This window comes from Hemitrygon akajei, chromosome 4, assembly GCF_048418815.1.
Source record: "Hemitrygon akajei chromosome 4, sHemAka1.3, whole genome shotgun sequence".
In the NCBI taxonomy this organism is placed as follows: domain Eukaryota; kingdom Metazoa; phylum Chordata; class Chondrichthyes; order Myliobatiformes; family Dasyatidae; genus Hemitrygon; species Hemitrygon akajei.
This window is the reverse complement of record NC_133127.1, coordinates 166603120-166630941: the sequence shown is the minus strand read 5'-3', so window position 1 is coordinate 166630941 and position 27822 is coordinate 166603120. Positions and strand designations below refer to the sequence as shown.

At 40.0% G+C, this 27822-nt stretch overlaps 1 protein-coding gene across 4 annotated transcripts in view; it reads right to left on the bottom strand.

Annotated features, from left to right (window-relative positions):
* Positions 1-27822, bottom strand: part of nbeaa (neurobeachin a) — a 772475-nt gene that overhangs the window by 339193 nt on the left and 405460 nt on the right. For all 4 annotated transcript variants that reach the window (XM_073043888.1, XM_073043887.1, XM_073043884.1 and 1 more), the window contains one exon: positions 19979-20145. In XM_073043888.1, the coding sequence (XP_072899989.1) occupies positions 19979-20145 (167 nt within the window). The remainder of the gene's footprint in view (positions 1-19978; positions 20146-27822) is intronic.

Here is a 27822-nt window from a genome sequence, read left to right as displayed (position 1 = left end):
TACCAAAGAGCTATGATGATCAACTGGCTAGAATATTCACTGGGATCTTCAACCTGTCGCTTTGGCAGTGTGTGTGGTACCCACCTGGTTCAAGCAGGCTTCAATTATACTGATGCCCAATAAGACTGTAGTAACCTGCCACAATGACTATCGCCCTGCAAGCACTTACATCCATAATGATGAAGTGTTTTGAGTGATTGGTGATAAAACGTATCAACAACTGCCTGAGAAGTGACTTAGATTTGTTCCAGTTTGCCTACTGGAGCGACAAGTCCACAGCAGATGCCATCTCATTGGGTCTTCACTCAACACCAGAACATCTGGGCAGCAAAGATGCAAATATCAGGATGCTCTTTATTGACTCTACCTCGACATTCAATTCCACCATCTCCTCAAAACTAATCAATAAGACTCAAGTCCCTGGCTTCAATGCCTCATTGTAAAATTGGATACTGGACTTCCTCACTTGCAGACCACAGTCAGATTGGCAACATCTCCTCCATGATCTCCATCAGCATAGGTGCACCACAGGCTGTGTGCTTAGTCCCTTACTCTACTTGCTTTATACTTATGACTGTGTGGCTAAGCACAGCTCCAATGCTATATGCAAGTTGCTGACGCCACCACTGTTGTAGGCCAAATCAAAGGTGGTGATGAATCAGCAGATAGGAGGGAGACTGAAAATCTGACTGAGTGGTGCCATAACAACAACCTCTTACTCAATGTCAGCATTACCAAAGAGATGATTATAGAATTCAGGAGAAGGAAACCAGAGGTCCATAAGTCAGCCCTCATCAGACGATCAGAGTTGGAGAGAGTTAGTAACATTAAATTCCCGGTGTTATTATTTCAGAGGACCTGTCCTAGGCCCAGTGCATAAGTGCAACTATGAAGAAAGTACGGCAGTGCCTCTACTTGCTTAGGAGTTTGCAGAGATTTGGTATGACATCTAAAATTTTGACAAACTTCAGCAGATATTTAGTGGCGAGTATATTGACTGACTGCATCATAGCCTGGTTTGGAGTCATCAATGCCTTTGAATGGAAATTCCTCCAAAAAGTAGTGGATACAGCCCAGTCCATCACAAGTAAAACTCTCCTAACCACTGAATGAATCACTGTCCCAGGAAAGCAGCATCCAACATCAGGGACCCCCACCACACTGGACATGCTCTCTTCTTGCTGCTGCTGTCAAGAAGAAGGTACAGTAGCCTCAAGACTTACACCACCAGGTTCAGGAATAGTTACTACCCTGCAACCACCAGGCTCTTGAACCAAGGGGGATTCCTTCATTCAACTTTATTTGCCCATCACTGAAATGTTCCCACAACAAATTAACTCAATTTCAAGGACTCTGCATCTCATGTTCTCGATCTTTAATGCTTATTTATTTATTATTATTATTTCTTCTTTTTCTATTTGCACAGTTTTTTTGTCTTTTGCACACTAGTTGAATGTCCTAGTTGGACGGTCTTTCATTGATTCTGTTATGGCTATCAGTCTGTAGATTTACTGAATATATCTATAAGAAAATGAATTTCAGGGTAGTATATGATGTGTACTTTGATAATAAATTTGCTTTGATCTTTGAACCATTCTATCCTTAGTTACACTCTTATACATAAAGTGCTTATTAAATCTATTTGTAATGAAATATTTAGCTCACTATAATCAAGCACATATTACAATACTATTAAAATTCCTTATGTCATTTACTTAAACATAGCTTAAAAATTTTGGGAGTTATTGCCTTTTCCATCTGTTATTCTTCCAAAATCTCCTCCACTTATCTACGTCATATCCTGAAATACTTATCCTCTTGTACCTCTATCTTCATCAATACATTTGTTTCATATGGCAATCTAATCTGACCCTTAACTACCACCCAATCAAATTTTTAATTGAAATTTCATCTTTTGTCCAATATTTCCTTGCTAGTTTCTTCATTTTCATCCATCACAGACATCAGGTAATCTAAAAGTTTGAAATCCCACCCTGGATCTACTTAGTTACACTCGCATCTCAGTCAGCAGGTTGCAAATTCAAGTTATTACAGACACAGGCACTAAACTCTAGGGTGATACTCCAGTATTTAAGTTCTCTTTTTTGAATACAATACTGTTGCATCTACTCCTTCAACGTGATGTAAAATACATGTGGCACTCCTCTGAACAGCAACAAGGGAGTAAACATTTGAAGTTTTGGTCCAAGACCCTTCATCAGGCCTGGAAAAAATATTATAATGTAGAGGTAGAAGGAGGGGAGGAAGAAGTACAAGGTGGTAGGTGCTAGGTGAAACCAGGAGGGGGGACACAGAGGAAAAGCACTGAGAGAAGTTTTCACTGAACTCCCATCAAAGGGAAGATTTAAGCTTCCTGCTGAATGTACAGGAACCTTCCAATGAAGATGACTATCCAATCATGCGTGAAGAAGTTGAAGCCACAATACGATCACTGAAGCACAGAAAGTCAGCAGGAGTTGACAACATCCCTGCTGATATACATACTTACCACCATCTGCAATAAGATCTGTAAGGGCAGAAGCACCACTGAGCAGATTTTCAACCTCCACACCCTCTTTGAGAAACACCTTCAGCACCAGAGAGAGTTCCATGACGTCTTCACAGACTTCAAGAAGGCGTTTGACAGAGTCTGGCATGATGCCTTATGGGCCACCATGAAGAAATTCAACATGAGGCAGAGCTGAGTCATATAATCCATCAGCTTTACGCCAAGGCAACCAGTGCAGTATTCGCTCAAGGCACCATCGGGGAGTGGTTCCATACCTCTGTAGGAGTCCATCAGGGCTGCCTCCTCTCCCTCACTCTCTTCAACATCTTCCTGGAACGGATCATGAGTGTTGCCCTTGGAGATCATGTGGGTACAGTCAGCTTCAGAGGGAGGAACATCACAAACCTAAGATTTGCTGACGACATTGATGGACTTGCAGGAAAAGAGGACGAATTGGCCAACCTGGTCAGCCATCTTGACAGAGCCTCCACAAAGTTTGGAATAGAAGTAAGTGCCAAGAAAACCAAGCTCATGGCAAGTGCCTATGGTGCCATCACAACAGACATCCCAGTCCATGGTGAGAAACTTGAGACAGTGGGGGCAATCATCAGTGGTGAAGGATCAAGACCAGAAGTCCTGGCAAGAACTGCACAATGACTGCACTATCCAAACTCAAGACAATATGGAGGGGCAGCAACATCACCATGAAGTACAAGATCAGACTCCTGCATGCATTGGTATTCTCCATTTTCCTGTACGCATGCGAGACATGGACCCTCACAGCAGAGCTACTGAGGAAGATACAGGCATTGGAAATGAGATGCTATCGCAACATCTTGGTCATCTCATACTTGGACCACATCACAAACGAGCAGGTCCACAAGACCATCCAGCACCACAATGGCCCTCATGAAGACCTTCTCACAACGGTGAAGAAAAGAAAGCTGAGATGGTACGGCCACGTAACAAGATCCAGCGGACTTGCAAAGACCGTTCTACAAGGAACTGTGGAGGGGAAAAGAAGGAGAGGCAGACAGAGGAAAAGATGGATGGACAACATTAAAGAATGAACAGGGAAAACGTTTGCGGTGACCCAGGCCCTGGCACACAACCGTGACAGATGGAACAGACTGGTACAAAGCTTGTCATGATGGTGCCCCGATGAGTCCACCAGGAGTTAAGGGTGCAAGAAGAAGAAGAAGAGGGAGAGGAAGAAGTAGCACTGACACATGAAAATCTGCAGATGCTGAAAATCCAAGCAACACACCCAAAATGCTGGAGGAACTCAGCAAGTCATGCATCATCATCATCTATGGAAAAGATAACACTTCGGGCTGAGACTCTTCATCAGGATTGGAAATAAAGATGAGAAGTCAGAAAAATAAGGTGGGGGAATGGGAGGAAGATAAACAAGATGGTAAGTGATAGGTGAAGCCAGGATTGGGGGGGGGGGGCACCAATTTATCCCTCAATTACTGTCACTATTTTTTTGCCTGTATGAGAATTGGAACTTCAAGGCAGTCTACACATGCACTTCATCAACTGTAATGTGCTTTGAGATATTCAGGTGCTCTGAAAGACGCTGATTAAAGATAGATTCATTTTTGTTTCTATTCACAAATATATTGCTTTTGTCTCTGCTATATTGATGACAAATGAAGATCCTTGGGCTTAACTTCATCTCTGTTCTGATAACCCTAAATAATTTTTTCAAGGCATTCAACCATGTATTACTTCCTAGATTTTACTTCAGTTCTGCTATCAAAAGCAGCCTTCCAGACATTAGATTATAATTGACTGTATGTTTTCCTGATATCATAACCGTATGTGCTATATGTTCTATGTGCTGTGTGTCATGTGTGACTGTTAGTACAGTGCTTTGCACCTTGGTCCCACAGGAACGCTCTTTTGTCTGTATTCACGTGTACAGTTGAACAACAATTAAACTTAAACTTGAACTTAACCATTTAAAACCAGCATTCAAAACAAAGATTAACATCAAGGGTAATTAACCATTGTAGACAAAGTGGATAGATTTTTGGAATATCTTTTATATGTCCATTGTGTCTTTATAAGGAATTTCTTGTCTTATAAATTTCTTGAGAAACTTGCTTTGATCTTGAAATAACAATCAACATACTTTGAGAATCTTTAGTTTTATCTACTATCATACCATTAAAAGCTAATGTCACTCCTTTGCTACAAAAGCTAAAGTTCTGGTATACCTAACATTCAAAAATGATATTTGTGTGATGAAATCTGGAATGGGATATACCTTCAGGATGCTTAAGGGCTTTCATATTTTACAACAGAAGCAATAATGAAAAAGTTAATGTAGCATTGAATAAGAGTGAGTTGCTCAGCTGCAACAATACCTATTACTCTTTGAAAATGTGTCATTTTTCTTGCCTGGGCAGCTTTAATAATGTAAATTAAAACAGGAAGAATACAGACTTGTACAAAGAAGTTTAGATTGGTTTGAGAGCTATTTGTACAGATCACTGGTCAAATACCATAAGTCAGTTAAAACTGTATCTTTTTCTCCAATCCTTTTAACAATATGTTTCAGATACTCAGAATCAGAATCAGGAATATAATTCCTGGAAATGTGTGCGAAATTTGTTGTTTTGTGCCAACAGTACAGTGCAATACATAAAACATCGCTTTCAGCTATAATAATAAAAGATAATAACTTAACAGAAAAATAGTGAGGTAGTGTTCATAGACTGTTCAAAATCTAACAGGAGAGGTGAAGAAGCTGCTCTTAAAACACTGAGTGGGTCGTCAGGTTCCTGTATATCACACAAGAAACTGGTTTTATCTGAACCTGCAGTGTTACTATTTGACTTCAATATTTTGAAGTAGTGTTGCTTTTGAAAAAAAAATACCATTTTCCTGCCCACACAAAGTAGTGTGGCAAAGCCATAAAAACAATAAACAAATACTGTATACATACACAATTAAATAGCAGTATTTAGGGATATACACATTACAGACAGATCCATTACCTCCACGTGCGTTGCACAGAGCTGGTAGGTTTACATAATATATACTGTAGATGATGTAGGCTACATCTACAGACTAATGCAAATCAAAGGAATAGGGGCAAAAATAAGGAATAATATGATCACAAGTTGCGAAAGCAGCCAATTAAATTACAAATGTCCATTTTGTATTATTCAGGCTATTGCCAAAAGCAAAATTAGCTAAGTTCTTGAATCAAAATTAACCAAATTTATGAAGCCTGTAAGATGAAAGAAGCAGTGATTTTGTGGATATAAAACTGCCTAAGGGATAGAAAGAAGACAGTAGAGGTGAAGTTGTTTTTCAAACTGAGGGAACTGTATAATCATATTCTTCAGCTACAGTGTTGCAACCACTACTCTTCTAATGTAATGATCAAAGCTCAGGTATAGTCAACATGAAACTCAAAAGTTGTGAACAATAAAAATAATGAGTGACAGCTGGTGAAAATGGGCAGACACATGGTAGATGAAGTTTAATACAAATATAAGTGATTCATCTGGCAGGAAGAATGTAGAAAGAAAAAAAAAACAAAATCATGTCACAATGGTACGGGTGGCATGGTAGTGTAGTGGTTAACACAACACATTACAGTACAGGTGACCTGGGTTCAATTCCCACTGCTACCTGTAAGGAATTTGTACGTTCTCCCCATGACTCAGTGGGCTTCCTCTGGCTGATCCACTTTCCTCTCCCAGTCCAAAGACATATTGGTTAGTGGGCTAATAGTTATTTTTCGGCACAACTTTGTGGGCTGGAGGGCCTGTATTGTGCTGTAGGTTTTCTAATAAAGGGAATTATAAAAGCAGAGAGATACAGGTCCACACAGCTTTGACAGTGACAGGACAAATAGAAATATTTCCCGTAGAAACATAAGCAAATCCCTGGCTATATTAAGGTATTAAATTCAAAAGTGCAGATATTATCTTAAAAATCATTAACTTCCGGTTCTGCTACAACTCTAATACTGGACATCAAGTTGAGAAGGATGTCAAGACCTTGGAGGGGCTACAAAAGACATTTACAAGAATGATAGCAAAGATGGTGACCATCATCCTCTGATTCTATAATGAAATAATTGAAGTGATTAAAATTCACTAAATTCTAAGTAGCTACGAGAACAACATTCAATAAGATCACAAATGATCTTGCAGCAGTGCACAAACCTCTGCTTGATTAACGTATTGCCCTAATAACCTTTAATACGTTATCTAACAAAATGTTTGATTTATAATCACAAAATATGTCCTTTTAAATATGCTAATTTAACTTAAAACAAAATTGTAACTGTTTAAACAGAATATATTTGAATATTAAATTTCTTGACAGCACTGAATTGCTCTACTTTTATCTACATAGTTTGTTACTCTGCAGATACATTCAATTGTCAGTCTTCATGTTAATCCTTCAATGCAGGAAAAACTGTATAATGCGGTACTCTATCACAATTAAACCCTCAGAGTCTGATCAAACTCAAAGCAGACTAAGAGATTGACCAATTATGATTCAACATATAGTAAGTAGTTTTTTGGTTGAAGCAAATGACAATTTCTGTAGAATTATCAACTTTGGGGAAATACCCCAGGGAATATTGTAAGATTGAAGCAATGTCAAGGTCACAGATGAAACCAGCAGAAGTGACAGGAATACAAGCATTTTCTGTATATACCCAAGAGGTTTTACTTAGTTACTTAAAATGCCATAAACATAAATTGAGCTCCATCTCTACATTGCCTTGGTGACAGCTGGGTTAAAATTTCAGCATTGTGCAGCTAAGGAGTCTTTGAAAGCTAGCATGATGACTTTTATTATTGACAGAGGAAATTAATGTATCAGCAACCATAAATTTCATGAGATACTACAAGCCTTTGAGGACTAACTTTATCTCCACTAAATTTCCTTCCAACATTTTGAAGTAAAGCAAATGAATCATGTTGTGATGCATATCATATCCTACAAAACAAAAATCCAAAAGCATGTGGCAACATGTATTAAATGAGTAACAAACAAAAATAATTAGCAATTTCATTTCAGTAGTTTACATTTCATTTTTACAGAATCTATTTTTTTGTTCAAGGCTCTGTTTATATATTTCTAAGTCTTTAAGGGTAATTAATATGACAGGGATAAAGAAGGAGAGAACATTAATTTTAAAATGAAGACTAGGAAAGATTGAATGACACAAGAGGTGCTGGCTAAGAGGGTGGCGAAGTTACGTTGATTCCATATGATCTGTGTGGAGACTACGTAAAGAAGAGGACATTGAAAAGAAGATGAGAAAGAAATAAAAAAGAAAAAAAACTGATGCTGGAAATCTGAAATCAAAACACAGAAACTGTAAATATGCAGCTTTGACTGAGAGAGAAAAACTGAATTTAACACTACAGGTTGATATTGAAAACTGGCCAATGTTGATTAAAAACTAGAAAGACTTGTTATCTGAAATCGCTACATTAATTGTTACATCCTGAGGGTGTGCCTAGATGGAAAATGAAATGTTTGACGAGTTTAAGTTGGACTTCAAGGAAACCAAAGGTTACAATATTAGAGTGGGTGTGACATGGAAAACTGAAGTTGCATTGAAAGTCAAATTTCATTTAAGCAAAGTGGGGCAATAGAGGTATCTCTCACTCTGCAAATTAGAACCATGAAATTACATTACATTTTGACACTTTTACTGTGATTGGCATATGATCTTGTTTCATGATGATGGTCCTTGAATCCTTAAGACATCCAAAATCTGAAGACTGGTATCAAACAGTATTTGCTACCAGAATGCAGCAATCTCAATAAGAAAAGATTTTCTAAATTTTGGCACTTGTGAACTGCTGGACTAAAAGGAGAAAAATCATTAAGTTTTTGGAAGTTTGCCATGTCTATCAAAAACATACTATAGGGCTGCTTTGTACATATATTAGTTGAAACTGATGAAAAAGATATCTGCAAAGCACTGGTTGTACAGTACAATATTCTCTATTATGGCAAGAGTTCAAGGCTACTATATGAGCAGATACATTACCAAATCTTTTCTACAATGTGCAGCTACAACACAGATTCAATTCTCTATGAAATCTTTGCATGATAACATGCTTGATCAACAGATGCAGATTTTACTGTTTGCCATATAGAAACTAAGAGAACAGCCAGTTAAAATAATGAGAGTAATATCTGCTGGTATTGTGTTATTACTCTAATAACCTTCATTTTAACCTGCAAGTAAAAATGCTATCTGTTGGAAAGTGGCTGGTACCACTTTTAACTTCAATAGGTTTCAATTACACAATTAGCATCCATTTGTTATTTTAAACAAAGGCCTAAAAATAAAGCCATTGTGCTCTCTCAAAGTACATTATTATTAAAGTATGTATGCAGTATACAACATTAACATTTGTCTTCTTGCAAGCAGCCACAAAATAAAGAAACACCATAGAACCTATTTAAAGAAAAACCCCACACAACAAGAGTATCAAACATGCGAGAAAAGAACAAAAATGAACAAGTAACATAAAGAACATTAAATATCAAACCACAGAATCCCCAAAGTGAGTCCACAGACACAAGCCACCGAAGGCGAGTGAAGCTGGTCCAGGAGCCGATGGCCATGACCACAGCCACCGCCACCAAGTCAATGCTGTGTCAATGGCTACAGATTATAGCCGCAGATCCAGTTCTGCGCCAAAGCTATTTACTGAGGACATTAAATGTCAAACTACAGCCGAAAGTGAGTTAACATCCATGAGCCACTGAGGTGACCGAACATGGGACCCAAGAATCCTACACCATCTGCCTCAGCAGTAAGAGGGAGATGGGTCAAATGCAGGCAGAAGGCACTGAACTCCCATTTGGATTTCCACTCTTGTCCTTGATTTTAATTTTGCTCAACATTTCAAACAGTCCAGAGCAATGGAGCTGACCATGAATTTGTATTCTGCCATTAGGAATCGATGCAGCCATCACCAGGGATGCCGAATCCCAGAAGAGACTGCAGAAGAGCCAGATCGTTCATTCAGACAAAAAATACATTCTTAAAAGGGAAGTTATTCTCTGCAATCAATCGCAATTCAGAAGTAGTAGTAGTATATCTAGAAGGGGAGTATCCAGCAGTTTTGTAAGCTGTCTGCAGGATGTCACAAACATGTTAAATGAGCGTGCTGAATGAAAAATCTGAGAGGAGAGAATGAAAATGGGATGGTTAAATAAAACAAATGAGAAAGGGAGAGAGATGGATAAGAGTAGTTAAATTTTCTGAAATATGATTGTGTTTGAAAATGACGAAAAAGTTTGGAAGTATGGGTCCATATGAGGAAACGACAGAGCAATGGAGTTCATAAAATGAAAGATTTAGATACTTTGCACTGCCAAATCAAATTTCAGATGATATTCATGTTCCAACTTTTCTAACTGTGATGGGTGCAAAAACATTTAATTTATTACACAGTCTAGCACAGCCTCTAAGCCTGGCGATATGCATTATGAGGACATAGTTAAAGTCTTAAAGGACCACTATTTACCTAACCTTTGATTATTGTTGAGAGGTTTAGATTTCATAAAAGGAATCAAGAGGAAGGTGAATCTATTTCAGTTTCTGGTGGTGCTAAAGCAGTTGTCTGAACACTGTGATTTTGGGCAGTTGGTGTCAGAGACAATTTACAAGGAGAAATTGCAGCACCTCACCCAAGAAGGGGCAAGATTGACTTTAAAGGCTTACATTGGTGAGGTGAGTAGTATATGTTACAGTGGAGATTAATGAACAGAGAAAGAAACTTCCCACTGTACATTGTTAAAGGTAGTTATCCAGTGCTCCTGGGTGGCTCACGGTTGGAGGAGCTCAAGCTCAAATGGTTTGAAGTGCACTTGATTGGTGGGAGCACTGGTCTACAAGAAGTATTGAAGAAATAACCAGAAGTATTCAACAGAGAACTGGGCAGTATGAAAGGAATCACTGTTAAACTGGCTGTTAAGCCAGATATAATACCCAAATGCCTGAAGTACACCTTTTCCATATGTCCTTAATCTAAAGGGAGAGGCTGAATTAGAGACTGGTCCAAAGTAAGGTATGTGTAAGAAAATGGGCAACTCCAGTGATTCCTGTCCTAAAAAGGGATGGGTCTTTAAGGCTTTGTGGAGATTTCAAGGTAACCATTAATCCCATTCTTATGGCTAACCAATACCCTCTTTATCTCATTGATTACCTTTTTCGCAGGATTGGCCAGAGGACAGACATTTAGCAAGACTGGCTTCTGTTAAGCATACTTGCAGATGCATGTGAAGCCAGAGTTACCAAAACTGTTCACCATAGTGACTAACAAAGGAATGTTCAGGTACCAAAGGCTTCCACTTGGCATCACCTTGGCTCCCACCCTTTTTCAGCGAACAATGGACCAGATACTGAGCAAGTTGACGGATGCAATGCGACTTGGACAACTTGCTCATTATTGGGAAAAGTGACCATGAGCACCCACAAAACAAGCATGCTACATCATAAAGACTCTGGTAATAAGTGCTAAAGGTCCAGAAGGACAAATGTGAGTACGAACAATGCAATCGCCAAATCAGGGCTTCACAAGGCATCATCAAAAATGAAGGCAATCTTGGAGGTTCCATTCTTTCCATCATGGTGCTTATCGAGACTTGAACACAGCACAGCAACGCTTTGCTGCCTGCTTACATTCGGCCTTATCTGAGAAATTGGATAGTTGAGTCAACTGACTCTGAAGACTAGTGGTATGTGTTTTATATTTAGTTATTCCTTTCAGCCATAGTGTAGGCTTTGTTTTCCATTTGAGAGTTTTTGTTAACGGCCCTGTTTGGCCTAACATTTATTGTTATCTTTTCCCTCTAACTCTGTTTGCTTTATAGTCTGTGAACTATCAACCCGCTTCAGTGTCTCACTCCGCACTTGGGCCATATCTGAACCTGGTGACATCAAGGCCTGATGGCCGAGGATAAAAATAGTTCCTCAACCTGGCAGTATGGGGGAATGGGTCCTGAGGCTCCTGTAGCTTCTTTCTGATGGCAAAATGAGAAGACAGCTTGCCCTGGGTGGGGGTCCCTGATGATAGGTGCTGCTTTCCTGCAACAGTGTTACATGTACAATGTGGTCAATGGTGGAGTGGGCCATTTTCACTATTTATTGTAGGGTTTTCCATTCAAGGGCATTGGTGTTTCCACACCTGGCTGTGATTCCCAAACCAAACGCTGTGGATGAAACAGGAGGTACGTTGTTTGCTGAAGGCTAGATCTGTGACATTCAAGTCTGGCAACCCAGGCCTGTACCAGAAAACCAGGTATGATTTGCGGAGGGCTATTTCAAGGGTGAAGAGACAATTTTGAACAAGGTTGGAAGCTATATCAGATGCATGGCAACTCTGGCAGGGTCTGCAAGACATTACTTCCTACAAAGCGAAACCCAATAGTATGAATGGCAGCAATGCTTCACTACCAGATGAACTCAATGCCTTCTATGCACTTTTCAAAAGGGAGAACACAACTACAGCTGTGAAGATCCCTGCTGTATCTGATGACCATGTGATCTCTGTCTCAGAAGCTGATGTTAGACTCTTTAAAGAGAGTGAACCCTCACAAGGCAGAAGGTCCAGATGGAGTACCTGGTAAGGCTCTGAAAACCTGCGCCAAAAAAACAAGGGAGTATTCAGGGACATTTTCAACCTTTCACTGTTACAGGCAGAAGTTCCCACTTGCTTCAAAAAGGCAACAATTATACCAGTGCCTAAGAAGAATAATGCAGGCTGGCTTAATGACTATTGCCCGGTAGCACTCACGTTGACAGTGATGAAATGCTTTGAGAGGTTGGTTTTGACTAGACTGAACTCCTGCCTCAGCAAGGACCTGGACCTATTGCAATTTGCCTATTGCCACAATAGGTCAACGGCAGACGCAATCTCAATGGCTCTCCACACAGCTTTAGACCACCTAGACAACACAAACAGCCACATCAGGATACTGTTCATCGACTATAGCTCAGCATTTAATACTATCATTCCAAAAATCCTGATTAAGAAGTTGTAGAACCTGGGCCTCTGTACCTCCTTCTGCAACTGGATCCTCAACTTCCTAACCAGAAGACCACAGTCTATATGGATTGGTGATAACATATCCTCCTGACAATCAACACTGGCGCACCTCAGGGGTGTATGCTTAGCCCACTGCTCTACTCTCTACATACACATGACTGTATGACTAGGCATAGCTCAAATGCCATTTATAAATTTGCTGATGATACAAACATTATTGGTAGAATCTCAGGTGGTGACGAGAGGGTGTACAGTAGTGAGATATGCCAACTAGTGGAATGGTGCTGCAGCAACAACCTGGCACTCAACATCAGTATGATGAAAGAATTGATTGTAAGACGAAGGAACACATACCAATCCTCATAGAGGGATCAGAAGTGGAGAGAGTGAGCAGCTTCAAGTTCCTGAATGAGGTTCCAACATATCGATGTAGTTATAATGAAGGCAAGATAGTGGTTATACTTTACTGGGAGTTTGACGAGATTTGGCAACTCAACAGATACACTCAAAAACTTCTATGGTTGTACCGTGGAGGGCATTCTGACAGGCTGCATCACTGTCTGGTATGGAGGGGTTACTGCACAGGACCGAAAGAAGCTGCAGAAGGTTGTCAATCTAGTGAGCTCCATCTTGGGCACTAGTCTACAAAGTACTCAGGACATCTTTAGGAAGTGGTGTCTCAGAAATAGAGTCTATTATTAAGGACTTCTGGCACCCAGGGCATGCCCTTTTCTCACTGTTACCATCAGGTAGGAGATACAGAAGCCTTAAGGCACACACTCAGCAATTCAGGAACAGCTTCTTCCCCTCTGCCATCTGATTCTTAAATGGACAGTGAAGCTTTGGACAATACCTCACTTTTTAAAAAATATACTGTACATCTGTTTTTACACGTTTTTTAAAAAAATCCATTCAATATACGTAATTGATTTACTTGTTCATTTATTATTATTATGTTTTATTTTATTTATTATTACTTTTTTTCTCTTCTAGATTATGTATAGCATTGAACTGCTGCTACTAAGTTAACAAATTTCACGTCACATGCTGGTGATAATAAACCTGATTCTGATGCAGCCAGTCAATATACTCTCCTCTACACATCTATTGAAGTTTGACAAATTTCTAGATGTTATGCCAAGTCTTTGCAAACTCCAAAGTTAGTACAGGCACGGCTGTGCTTTCTTCTTAATTCCACTGATGTGCTGGGCCCAGGACAGGGCACTGAGGAATTTAAAGTTGCTGACCCTCTCCATCTTCAATCCCCCAATGAGGACTGGTTCATGGACCTCTGTTTTCCTTCTCCCAAAGTCTATAATCAGCTCCTTGGTGTCGCTGACATTGAGTGAGAGATCATTGTTATGACACCAATCAACCAGACTTTCAATAACCCTCCTATATGCTCATTCATCACCACTTTTGATTTGGCCTACGATAGTGGTGTTCTCAGCAAACTTAAATATGGCATTGATCATTAGCAACACTCCATTTGCTACAGACAATTGTTCCAAATATTCTTTTAAATATACCTTTTTTGAATTACAATCTGCATTGCAATCTGCAGTATGCAACTTGCCCCAAAGCTATGTACTTTTAAATCAACTTATAGTCTTCAGATCTCATGATCATCTAAAGTACTCAGCAGACCAGGCAGGTACAGCACCTTTAAGAAAGAAGGTTCATGGTTCTGGCCAGAAGCGAGGCAAGAGGGGGGACTACAAGCCAGGCTGAAACACAGATGGAAGAGGTTTCCTCTACCCAGTATCTTGTTGGCAAATGTGCAGTCGCTGGAGAACAAAATTGAGGACCTGAGAGCAAGATTGCTGTATTGGAGAGAAATGAGAGCCTATTCTATTCTATGCTTGATGGAAACATGGCTTTCTCCAAACATGCCAGACACAGTGATCAAACCCGAAGGCTTCTTGATATACAAAATAGACCGATTCAGAAAAGGCAAAAGGAGGAGGAATTTCATGATAAACTCTGGGTGGTGCTCCAATATGGTGGCTCTGTCAAACTTGTGTTCCCACGACTTTGAACACCTAATGGTCAAATGCTGTCTGTTCTATTTTCCTAGGGAGTTCTCAATCATGATCCTGACCGCAAGTTTACATAGCACCAGCGGCTAACTATAATCAAGCACTTGCGATACTACCTGATGCTGTCTCCAAACAAGAAAAAGCCCATCCTGACACATTTCAAATCATAGTTGGAGACTTCAGCCAGGTTTGTTTGAAAAAAACTCTGCCCCATTACCATCAGCATATAACCTGTACTAAGATAAGAATGCCTACCGTTGCATACTCAGATGCATTTTGGGAAATCTGATCACATGGCTGTCCTTCTCCTACCTGCATAGGTACAGAAGCTAAAGAGCAAAATACCACAGATTAGGACAACAAAGTTGTGGTCACGAGAGGCAGAGGACCAACCACAGGATTGCTTTGAGTCAGTGGACTGGGCCGTGTTCAAGGACTCATCCAGGAATCTGAATGAATTCACCATGATTGTAATGAACTTTCTACAAACAGCTGTAGATGAGTGTGTCCCCACAAAATCATTCAGCGTCTTCCCCAGTCAGAAGCCCTGGTTGAGCTTCGAAATCCAAAATCTGCTGAGAGCTAGGTCAGAGGCATTTAAGTCCAGTGACCAAGAAAGTTACAAGAGGTCCAGGTACAATCTCTGGAAAGCCATCTCACAGGTGGCGTGGTACTTCTGGACAAAACTTGAATCAATGATGGATATTCGACAGTTTTAGCAGGGCTTGAATATTATCACCTCTTACAAAGTTAAATCAAGTGACATAAGAGACAGCAGGGCTTTGCTTCCAGATGAGCTCTATGCCTTCTATGCTCATATTGACTGTCAAAATATGGAGGAACCATCACTAACTCCCACATCCCTCAATGATTCCATGATTTCAGTCTCTGAAGCTGATGTGCAAGCAGCCTTCATAAGGGTGAAACTACGAAAATCATCCGGCCCAACTGGGCTACTTGGCCAAATACCAAAGACCTGTGCTGATCAACTGGCTAATGTGTTCACTGAGACCCCAGTGGTCAAGAAGAACATGGTGACCTGTCTCAATGACTATCACCCAGTAGCACTTATATCCACAGTGATGAAGTGTTTTGAGAGGTTGATGATGAAACATATCAACTCCTGCCTGAGAAGCAAAATAGATTGTGCTAAATGAACAGAAAACCCAAGCAGAGAGTCATGACAAAGTACAGTACAGAACTTTCCCAGCAGCAGAGAGAGAACCTGCCTGGAACTACATCTCTGGATCAAAGTGGATACCGGAAATGGTGGTGGCACAAACTGGTCCTATACAACATATGGGGAAGGGATGATGATCAGCTGTTGTGCACTTCTGAGGCTACTGAAAACCAACAAAAAAATGACCAATCCAGATCCAGTTGAAGAAATGGGGCAGGGTTCAGAGACAGTGACTACAGAACCTCCGTAAAGATCAAATGGCACATCCAGTACTCCCCAATCAACTGTGCTTTCTGAGGTTCCCAGTACTGACAATGCAGTACCCAAGCTAAGTTCTATACATACCCCATCAACAGATAAAATGAATCTGATGTCATCCTCAGGTCATCAGTATTCTCACAGAAACAGGCAGCCTCCAGAAAGATTGAATCTCTGGTTTAGTGACTAATCCTCAGCGCATGGGGCAGAATAATTGGTTATGTCTGGGAATAAAGACAACCTACCCCCTTTCCCTAGTTTAGAAAATAAGTATTTATTGTTGTTGGTTAAATTGGATGATTACACCATTTAACGTTAATAGTTCAGCAGCTGGTCTATATAATGCATATGTACGTACATAAACCGGCGATGTATACTAGAGGAAGGTGAATGCTTTGAACTCTCCAGCATTAGTTGAGAGTATACATCAATGCTCCAAGTAGAATGTTTCAGTGTTTGTGTAGGTTTCATAAGAGCTATAGGAGTTTGTACTAGAGGCATCAAACAAGTATTTGCTATCACTGACCAATTTGTTGTCCACTGTGTACCTGCTCATCTCGCACGTGGATGTGCCGGCTACAATTCCGGCAAAGGACCTTTTACTTCAAACCAAATACATCTTCAAAGTCACGTTTAGGCAGCTCTATGCTACTTTTATGGTTAAGCTCCCTTGATGAACAGAAAGAATGCTTTATTTCCCATTTTCATTATACCTTTAGCATTCCAAAACACAATTTGAAGGGTAGAGGATGTTCCAGCGTATCATCCAAAATCCTTATTAAATCAACAATAATGGTGAGAGGATGTGGTTATTCACATTGCTGCTGTTTGTATGATAAAAATAGAAAATTCTGGAAACATTCAGCAGATCACAGAGCATATGTGGTATGAGAAACCTTTAATGTTAAAGACTCTAAACCTGCTTTACCTGATGAATGATTACAGCATATTCTGCTTATTTGAGATTTCCAGCATTCGCAACTTTTTTTGGTTTTCCTTTGCTTTTTGTAGAAATTTATTGATTTCAAAATGGCTGCTCTATTTATCCAGATAACAGCAATGACTGGATTGTGAAAGTAATCCATGCATACATTGATTGTATTCATGAGATCATGTAAAGTGTAATTAAATATGTCCACCTTTATTGTTTATTTTAAATTCCAGCTATCAACCTCTCTTTCCATTCAAAGGCTATCTAATTTACTCTTCCCTTTTAGTCCAGCTTCAATTTAAAGACTTAGTAGTGGAGCTAAGTGTTACCCAACTATTATTCATTAATTCATCTCTTAAGCTTGGTTACTAGAAGCAATCTCACTTAAGATTCAAAATGGTATGTCTTAAAAGCACACACTAAATTTTGATACATTAATTAGGTCAACAATCCAATCCATTAAATTATAGAGGCTTCTAAATCTCAAATACACTATAAGAGAATAATCTCCAGAGCCTCATGCCTTCAAAGAAAAACTGCCTTATCACTACTTTAATCAGTAATTAATTTAAACACCAGCTCCTCATTCTAGATTCTCTTTCATACATTAAAATAATATATCCTTTCCACAGCCATCCCATTAAAACCCATCATGATCTTTATATATGTCTCTGTTGTGAATGCCAGTAGATAGAAGTCCAGCCTATCAAACCTCTCCTCTACAACCTGGATAAATTACACTAGCTTTCTCTATTCACATGATGGATTTTCATGAACTGTATCCCCAGCACCAATCCAATGGTACCCCAAAAGTTATAGATCCCCAAACCAAAATGGACTCAGTTATTCTTGTTTACTAAACAATTCTCAATCCGCACTATATTACCCAAATGCTGTGTGCTTTACACAGTAACTGATGTCTTGTGAGGCATCTATCAAAAATCTGAACATTCAAACATACCACTTCCACCAGTTTGTCTTAATATATTTCACTAATAACATCTTGAACACATCAGTAAATATATCAAACATAATTTTGCATTCACAAATCAATGATGATAGCCAGAAGGTTGTGTGCATGTTTGGTGTATGTGGATGTTGAAAGGGTGAAGCATAGACACCTGTTGATTTCAATAGTTGAACAGACCTAGCTAAAATACTATTATGCTTTCAGACACAAATTAAAGTTCAGCTCTTTGTATTTAAAATGTTTAGCGTATGCTGTGAATGCTCTGCCAATTCTGCCAGATCTAATGTTCAGCAGGTGGCTATGCTTCACCCTCTCATTCTACACACGCTTTGATAATAGTCCTCCAACTGGCCCAGAAAATCGCTGTTGCCCCTTTTTATCACTAAATATGCATGACCTAATGCAAACCAATCATTATTTATGGTAAAGTGTCTGCTAAGAATTCTTCAGCTCTTTGCAACTCACTTACATTTTACCAGAGAGTCTGAAAGGATTTCAGGCAGTCAATGAGGTTGCTTTACTGATCTTACATCTATTCTGGATCGATAATATCATGCCCAGACAATTAGTATTTAAAGCTCAGGAAACCTGGATGCTGAATGGATACTCTTGGAAAGGTGGGTAACATATCTTTTGGCACCGGGAAGGTCATTTTGGAAGTTCTCACTATCAAACATGATTCCATTAAGAAAGAATTTGAAAATCAGTCATTTACTCAATTAGTCAACTATACCATTCATTCAGTTTACACTTTCCTAAAATGTGCTTGTGCTGACAAGGTTATTCTTTCCAGAAACAATCCTGTGGAAAGATTACTGGACTTAATAAGATCTGATGCACTGGCATCTGATCTCTAGATTTTCTGCAATTTTTTAGTGTAACATGTGGAGCAGAAATCAGAAATGTGCTGTTCTATGAGGAGGATGTTACACCATTACAAATATCACACAGACACCTACAACCGGACCAATTCCCTTATTGACAAAAGAGAAATCCTCTAACCTGAAAGAATTTCCATACACAAGTATATACACAATTTTTTTTACTACGTCCAGACAAATACCCTTGCCATCAGCTGGTGATCTTGGTCCTCCAGATGTGCTACACTTGGATTCTGTATTTCAGTATCTAGGTGTCTTGTTCCCTCTGCTTATTTCTATGACTGATGTCTTGAAAATCCCAACATCCTTTTATTTTTTGTTTATTGTAAAATATTGAGACAAATACTTGTGTGTTAGAAACACTAAAAGTATAAGTTGTTCACTCCAAAAATACAAACTCTGTCATGACTTAATCTTCAAATGCCATGGCAAAATATATATGGTAACATTATATAAGATTCTATTTTGTTGTATCATTAAGGACCATACACATAATTTAACTATAAGTAACGTTTGCATTTTTCCAATTAATTGAGACAATTTATCATAAGTTGAAGCATGAATTTAATATCACAGAATCATCTTAACTTTTTTTTTTGCAAATCCCATTTCCTGCAAATATTATTCAAGAAGATGGTAACAAGTGGGTGATTGTCCCTTGCCATATGTAGATGACATGTTGGTAATCAACCGAAAGAATATTTTAATTTTTTTTCCTCCAAGAGTAAGTATTTTGTTTCAACTTAACATCACCTACAGCTCTAGCAAGAAAGGAATTCAACAAAACAACCAATTACCTAACAAGTTTAAACTATCGACCCTTTATATGACATCAGATTGCTCTAAAGCTTAAGGAAGCTATGTGCTCTTGACGACCTGGGACAATATCTGATATCTAATTGAATATAATTATTTATTACCAAAGTTTTCCTATGCCCCAAGCTTGCTCATTATGTCCTTGTTGTTACATTACAGTCACTGTGCCAAAATGATGTGCAAGCACATGGAAACTAAACTGTATGAGAACACACCATTAGAGAATTCTCCTTACAATAGACTCTTAAAGAAGCGCATACAGATCAACTCCATGTTGTACACACAGCTCTAATATGACAATGCCCAAATGAATTTTCCACACTAAAGGCAACTTACCTCTGAGAAATAGTGCCCCAAGCACCATGCTTGTTTGTAAGAATGTTGAGAATTTTTTGCTTTAATTGATTAGCTGTAACATGATCACGGTGCTTTGCAGCACTAATGAGATGGTCACACATCTTCTCCTCCTCTTTTCTATCTGCTGTATATTGAGCACATTGGGACTGTTGGTGAAAAGTAAAAGGGTAGACTAAATGAATGCAGAAGTATATTATTGGCTTACTGTAAATTGTTGCAACAGCTTGAAAGTCTTTAGCACAGTCAACTGCATCAGAACAAATTCAATAACTGGAGTCCAAATTATATAAGAGCAGAATCAGATAAACATATACGTCTTAATTACTAATTCAAGATATAAAGCATGGCAACCTGACAAGTCAAATTGGTGATATATTACAGTTAATTTTGAAAAAATAAAAAGGATATCAATGATACATTTTTATCACCAAAAAAATTAAGCATTAAACAAAGGAAAGCATTAAAAATAATTTCTATTTCCCTAAGTACCAAAGGAAAATAAGTCTTCTAAATTGTAATGAACTTCCATAAAGTAACATAGAACTAAAACTAATTCTGTATCAATGATCTATAAATACTAATAATATTCTGAACAGTCCTAATGCCCTTTGGATTAATGCCACTCAATAATAATTTCACTTCTGAAGTGATGGCTGTTTTGTTTTCATTACATTGTGTGACACCAGTCTTGTGTATTACCTATACACCCCTTGTACAGTGGTGACCTGTACAAGATGGATGGGTTGCTCCTAAACTGGAGGGAAACCAATATCTTGACTAGGATGTTCGTTCGTACAACTCGGGAAGGCTTAAACTAGTGACTTCTTAGTTTAGGGAAGGCTTAGATGGGGCAGAATTTGTTAGGTGCATCCAGGAGGATTTCTTAATCAATATGTAGATAGTTCAACAAGAGGATGGGCTGTACTGGATTTGGGTAATGAGTCTGGCCAGATGGCCAAACTTTTAAGTGGGTAAGCAGTTAAGGAACAGTGACTACAATTCTTTAAGCTTTAAGATAGCTAAAGATAAGGATAAACCTGGGCTAGTATTTTACTGGAGCATGGCAAATTACAGGAGCATTAGGCAGGAACTAGGGAGAGTTAATTGGGACTGCTATTTATGGTCAAGTCCATATCCGACAAGTGGAGGGTGTTTAAATAAAAATTGCACAGAGTACAGGACATTTCCATTCTGGTCAGAAGGAAGGACAAGGATGGGAAGGTAAGTGAACTTTGGATGTCAAAGGAGGTGATGAATTTAGTCAAGAAGAGAAAGAAAAAGTATGCAAAGCTTCAGAAGCTAGAATCAAATAGTGTTCTGGAGAATTATGAAGAAACCAACAAAAAATTCAGTAAGGGATTTGGGAAAGCCAAGAGGGGGCATGAAAAGTCCTTGGCAAGTAGGATTAAAGGGAATGCTAAAGCATTCTATATATGCATCAGGAGCAAGAGAATAACTAGGGAGAGAATGGGACCACTCAAGGAAAAAGGGAGCAACATTTGCTTGGACACGAAGCATGTGGATAACCTCTTTAATGAGTACTTCATGTTTACCAAGGAAAAGGATGTGGAGGTAACGGAGATCAAAGCTGAGTATTAATATGCTGGGACATTTCAAAAAAGAGGAGGAGCTAGTGTTGAGTCTCCAAATGAGCATTAAGGTACACAAGTCCCCAGTTTATGAAGAGAGGCAAGTGAAGGAATTGCTGGGGTCTTTGTGTTCTCTCTAACCACAGGCAAGGTCCCGAAGGATGGCAAGAATCTAATGTTGTTCCATTGTTCAAGAAGGCAGCCAGGGATAACAGACAGACAGACATACATTATTGCAGTGTGGACATGGTAGAGGATTACAAATACCTGGGGATACAGATTGACAATAAACTGGTCTGGGCAAAGAACACTGAGGCTGCCTACAAGAAGGGTGAGAGCCGTCTCTACTTCCTGAGGAGACTAAGGTCCTTTAACATCTGCCGGACGATGCAGAGGATGTTCTATGAGTCTGTGGTGGCCAGTGCTATCATGATTGCTGTTGTGTGCTGGGGCAGCAGGCTGAGGGTAGCAGACACCAACAGAATCAACAAACTCATTTGTAAGGCCAGTGATGTTGTGGGGGTGGAACTGGACTCTCTGACGGTGGTGTCTGAAACGAGGATGCTGTCCAAGTTGCATGCCATCTTGGACAATGTCTCCCATCCACTCCATAATGTACTGGTTAGGCACAGGAGTACGTTCAGCCAGACTCATTCCACCGAGATGCAACACTGAGCGTCATAGGAAGTCATTCCTGCCTGTGGCCATCAAACTTTACAACTCCTCCCTCGGAGTGTCAGACACCCTGAGTCAAGAGGCTGGTCCTGGACTTATTTCCACTTGGAATAATTTACTTATTATTATTTAATTATTTATGGTTTTATATTGCTATATTTCTACACTATTCTTGGTTGGTGCGACTGTAACAAAACCCGAATTCCCAAACACACGAGAAAATATGGAGATGCTGGAAAAAATACTGGAGGAACTCCATGGTGAGGCTGTATAAGGCATTGGTGAGGCCGAATTTGCAGTACTGTGTGCAATTTTGATCACCGAATTACAGGAAGGATATTAATAAGGTTGAAACAGTGCAGAGAAGGTTTACAAGGATGTTGCTGGGACTTGAGAAACTGAGCTAAAGAGAAAGGTTGAATAGGTTAGGACTTTATTCCCTGGAGCGTAGAAGAATGAGGGGAGATTTGATAGAGGTATATAAAATTATGATGGGTATAGATAGAGTCAATGCAAGCAGGCTTTTTCCACTGAGGCTAGGGGAGAAAAAAAACCAGAGGACATGGGTTAAGGGTGAAGGGGGAAAAGTTTAAAGGGAATATTAGGGGGAGCTTCTTCACACAGAGAGTACAGGGAGTGTGGAATTAGCTGCCAGATGAACTGATAAATGCGGGCTCACTTTTAACATTTAAGAAAAACTTGGACAGGAACATGGATGAGAGGTGTATGGAGGGATATGGTCCAGGTGCAGGTCAGTGGGACTAGGCAGAAAAAAGGTTCGGCACAGCCAAGAAGAGCCAAAAGGCCTGTTTCTGTGCTGTAATAGAACATAGAATAGTACAGCACATTACAGGTCCTTCAGCCCACAATGTTATGCTGACCCTCAAACCCTGCCTCCCATATAACCCCCCACCTTAAATTCCTCCATATACCTGTCTAGTAGTCTCTTAAATTTCACTAGTGTATCTGCCTCCACCACTGACTCAGGCAGTGTATTCCACGCACCAACCACTCTCTGAGTGAAAAACCTTCCTCTAATATCCCCCTTGAACTTCCCTCCCCTTACCTTAAAGCCATGTCCTCTGTACTGAGCAATGGTGCCCTGGGGAAGAAGTGCTGGCTGTCCACTCTGTCTATTCCTCTTAATATCTTGTACACCTCTGTCATGTCTCCTCTCATCTTCCTTCTCTCCAAAGAGTAAAGCCCTAGCTCCCTTAACCTCTGATCATAATCCATACTCTCTAAACCAGGCAGCATCCTGGTAAATCTCCTCTGTACCGTTTCCAATGCTTTCACATCCTTCCTATACTGAGGCAACCAGAACTGGACACAGTACTCCAAGTGTGGCCTAACTAGAGTTTTATAGAGCTGCATCATTACATCGTGTCTCTTAAACTCTATCCTTCAACTTATGAAAACTAACACCCCATAAGCTTTCTTAACTACCCAATCAACCTGTGAGGCAACTTTCAGGGATCTGTGAATGTGTACCCCCAGATCCCTCTGCTCCTCCACACTATCAAGTATCCTGACATTTACTTTGTACTCTGCCTTGGAGTTTGTCCTTTCAAAGTGTACCACCTCACACTTCTCCAGGTTGAACTCCATCTGCCACTTCTCAGCCCACTTCTGCATCCTATCAATGTTTCTCTGAAATCTTCGACAATCCTCTGCACTATCTACAACACCACCAATCTTTGTGTCGTCTGCAAACTTGCCAACCCACCCTTCTACCCCCTCATCCAGGTCGTTAATAAAAATCACAAAAAATAGAGGTCCCAGAACAGATCCTTGTGGGACACCACTAGTCACAACCCTCCAATCTGAATGTACTCCCTCCACCACAACCCTCTGCCTTCTGCAGGCAAGCCAATTCTGAATCCACCTGGCCAAACTTCCCTGGATCCCATGCCTTCTGACTTTCTGAATAAGCCTTCCGTCTGGAACCTTGTCAAATGCCTTACTAGAATCCATGTAGATCACATCCACTGCACTACCCTCATCTATATGCCTGGTCACCTCCTCAAAGAACTCTATCAGGCTTGTTAGGCATGATTTGCCCTTCACAAAGCCATGCTGACTGCCCCTGATCATACCATGATTCTCTAAATGCCCATAGATCCTATCTCTAAGAATCTTTTCCAACAGCTTTCCCACCACAGATGTGAGACTCACTGGTCTATAATTACCTAGACTATCCTTACTACCTTTTTTGAACAAGGGGACAACATTCGCCTCCCTCCAATCCTCTGGTCCCATTCCCTAATGCTCTATGGTTCTAACTCAGCAGGCCAGGCAACACCTATGGAACACAGTATACTTGCCATTTCATCAGGACTAAAGAAAAAAAAAGAGATGAGGAGTCACCGAGTTAGAAGGTGGGGAGAGGGGAGGAAGAAACACAAGGTGATGGACAAGAGGGGGAGGTGTTAGATTGCTTGTCAGAGAAAATATTACAGCGGTGCTCTGGCAGGATAGATTAGAGGGCTCGTCTAGGGAGACTATTTGGGTGGAATTGAGGAATGGGAAAGGTGTAGTGACACTTATAGGGGTGTATTGTAGACCACCTAATGGGGAGCAAGAATTGGAGGAGCAAATTTGTAAGGAGATGGCAGATATTTGTAGTAAGCACAGGGTTGTGATTGTGGGAGATTTTAATTTTCCACACATAGACTGGGAAGCCCATAGTGTAAAAGGGCTGGATGGGTTGGAGTTTGTAAAGTGTGTGCAGGATAGTTTTTAGCAGCAATACATAGAGGTACTGACTAGAGAAGGGGCAGTGTTGGATCTCCTGTTAGGGAATGAGATAGGTCAGGTGACTGAGGTATGTGTTCAGGAGCACTTCGGGTCCAGTGATCACAATGCCATTAGTTTCAATATAATTGTGGAGAAAGATAGGACTGGACCCAAGGTTGAGATTTTTGATTGGAGAAAGGCCAACTTTGAGGAGATGCAAAAGGATTTACAAGGAGTGTATTGGGACAATTTGTTTTATGGGAAGGATGTAATAGAGCAATGGAGGTCATTTAAAGGTGAAATTTTGAGGTACAGAATCTTCATGTTCCTGTTAGGTTGAAAGGAAAGATTAAAAGTTTGAGGGAGCCATGGTTTTCAAGGGACATTGGAAACGTGGTTCAGAAAAAAAGAGATATCTACAATAAATATAAGCAGCATGGAGTAAATGAGGTGCTCGAGGAATATAAAGAATGTAAAAAGAATCTTAAGAAAGAAATTAGAAAAACTAAGATATGAGGTTGCTTTGGCAAGTAAGGTGAAAATAAATCCAAAGGGTTTTTACAGTTATATTAATAGCAAAAGGATAGTGAGGGATAAAATTGGTCCCTTAGAGAATCAGAGTGGACAGCTATGTGTGGAGCCAAAAGAGATGGGGGAGAGTTTGAAGAATTTCTTTTCTTCAGTATTCACTAAGGAGAAGGATATTGAATTGTGTAAGGTGTAAGGTAAGGGAAACAAGTAGGGAAGTTATGGAAACTATGATGATTAAAGAGGAGGAAGTACTGGCGCTTTTAAGGAATATAAAAGTGGATAAATCTCCGGGTCCTGACAGGATATTCCCTAGGAGAGGGAAGTTAGTGTAGAAATAGTAGGGGCTCTGACAGAAATATTTCAAATGTCATTAGAAAGGGGGATGGTGCCGGAGGATTGGCATATTGCTCATGTTGTTCCATTGTTTAAAAAGTGTTCTAAGAGTAAACCTAGCAATTATCAGCCTGTAAGTTTGACATCAGTGGTGGGTAAATTAATGGAAAGTATTCTTAGAGATGGTATATATAATTATCTGGATAGACAGGGTCTGATTAGGAACAGTTAACATGGATTTGTGCATGGAATGTCAGGTTTGACAAATCTTATTGAATTTTTTAAAGAGGTTACTAGGAAAGTTGATGAGGGTAAAGCAGTGGATGCTGTCTATATGGACTATAGTAAGGCCTTTGACAAGGTTCCACACAGGTTAGTTAGGAAGGCTCAATCGTTAGGTATTAATATTGAAGTAGTAAAATGGATTCAACAGTGGCTGGATGGGAGATGCCAGAGGGTAGTGGTGGATAACTGTTTGTCAGGTTGGAGGCCAGTGACTAGTGGTGTGCCTCAGGGATCTGTACTGGGTTCAATGTTGTTTGTCATATACATTAATGATCTGGATTGATGGGGTGGTAAATTGGATTAGTAAGTATGCAGATGATACTAAGATAGGTGGCGTTGTGGATAATGAAGTAGGTTTTCAAAGCTTGCAGAGAGATTTAGGCCAGTTAGAAGAGTGGGCTGAAAGGTGGCAGATGGAGTTTAATAAGTATGAGGTGCTACATTTTGGTAGGACTAATCAAAATAGGACATACATGGTAAATGGTAGGGCACTGAGGAATGCAGTTGAACAGAGTGATCTAGGAATGATGATGCATAGTTCCCTGAAGGTGGAATCTCATGTGGATAGGGTGGTGAAGAAAGCTTTTGGTATGCTGGCCTTTATAAATCAGAGCATTGAGTATAGGAGTTGGGGTGCAATGTTAAAATTGTACAAGGCATTGGTAAGGCCAAATTTGGAGTATTGTGTACAGTTCTGGTCACCGAATTATAGGAAAGATGTCAACAAAATAGACAGAGTACAGAGAAGATTTACCAGAATGTTACCTGGGTTTCAGCACCTGAGTTACAGAGAAAGGTTGAACAAGTTAGGTCTTTATTCTTTGCAGCGTAGAAGGTTGAGGGGGGACTTGATAGAGGTATTTAAAATTATGAGGGGGATAGATAGAGTTGACCTGGATAGGCTTTTTCCATTGAGAGTAGGGGAGATTCAAACAAGAGGATATGAGTTGAGAGTTAGGGGGCAAAAGTTTAGGGGTAACACGAGGGGGAACTTCTTTACTTAGAGTGGCAGCTGTGTGGAATGAGCTTCCAGGAGAAGTAGTAGAGGCAGGTTCGATATTGTCATTTAAAATAAAATTGGATAGGTATATGGACAGGAAAGGAATGGAGGGTTATGGGCTGAGTGCAGGTCAGTGGGACTAGATGAGAGTAAGCATTAGGCACAGACTAGAAGGGCCAAGATGGCCTGTTTCCATGCTGTAATTGTTATATGGTTATATATCAGTCCTCATAGAGGGATCATAGAGAGTGAGCAGCTTCAAGTTCCTCCATGTCAAGATCTCTGAGGATCTAACCTGGTCCCAACATATTGATGTAGTCATAAAGAAGGCAAGACAGCGGCCATACTTTATTAGGAGTTAGAAGCGATTTGGCATGTCAACAAGTACACTCAGAAACTTCTATTGTTATACCGTGGAGAGCATTCTGACAGGCTGCATCACTGTCTGGTATGGAGGGGCTACTGCACAGGACCAAAAGAAGCTGCAGAAGGTTGTAAATCTAGTCAGCTCCATCTTGGGCACTAGTCTACAAAGTGCCCAGGACATCTTTAGGGAGCAGTGTCTCAGAAAGGCAGCATGCATTATTAAAAACCTCCAGCACTCAGGGCATGCCCTTTTCTCACTGTTGCCATAAGGTAGGAGGTACAGACGCCTGAAGGCACACACTTAGCAA